This window comes from Wasmannia auropunctata, unplaced genomic scaffold (genome assembly GCF_000956235.1).
Source record: "Wasmannia auropunctata unplaced genomic scaffold, wasmannia.A_1.0 LD335664.1, whole genome shotgun sequence".
Lineage (NCBI taxonomy): Eukaryota > Metazoa > Arthropoda > Insecta > Hymenoptera > Formicidae > Wasmannia > Wasmannia auropunctata.
The window spans coordinates 1-519 of NW_012027226.1; the positions used below are offsets into that span (position 1 = coordinate 1).

Here is a 519-nt window from a genome sequence, read left to right on the forward strand (position 1 = left end):
CTTTATGTACAGGTGTAAAAGTTACGAAAAAAGAATTAGAAGCAAGTCCCACAGAGACTCCCAACTTGAACTTATTACAAGATTCCTTAAGTGACGGGAACAGCCTTTTCTTAGTATATGAATTAAGCAAATATTACGGCAAGCAAATGGCTGTGAAAGAAATCAGTTTTCGAGTGAAGCCACAGGAATGTTTTGGATTACTCGGCGTAAATGGTGCCGGAAAGAGTACAACTTTTAGAATACTAACGGGAGAAGAAATGTCTAATAGTGGTATAATGTACTTAAAGCAAGCTGAAATCCATTCGAATAGATTCAAGGTAATAACTTGTGTACTAATTTAATTTCTTTAATGCTATTATTGTTTATAATATTAGAGGATTACTTTTTGCAGTATCTTTCTGAGATGGGATACTGTCCACAAACTGATGCTTTAATACCCTCCTTAAACACTTTTGATCACCTACGATTGTTCGCACGTCTTCGTGGTATACCAAAGTCCAACGTAGAGTTGGAAGTTAA

General features: G+C 35.6%; 1 protein-coding gene across 1 annotated transcript in view; it reads left to right on the forward strand.

Moving 5' to 3' along the window:
• Nucleotides 1-18: 18 nt before the first annotated feature.
• Nucleotides 19-519, forward strand: part of LOC105456468 (ATP-binding cassette sub-family A member 3-like) — a 3,347-nt gene continuing 2,846 nt past the window's right edge. The window contains 2 exon segments of the mRNA XM_011700528.1: nt 19-317; nt 392-419. Of these exon segments, the coding sequence (XP_011698830.1) occupies nt 147-317; nt 392-419 (199 nt within the window). The 5' untranslated portion in view covers nt 19-146.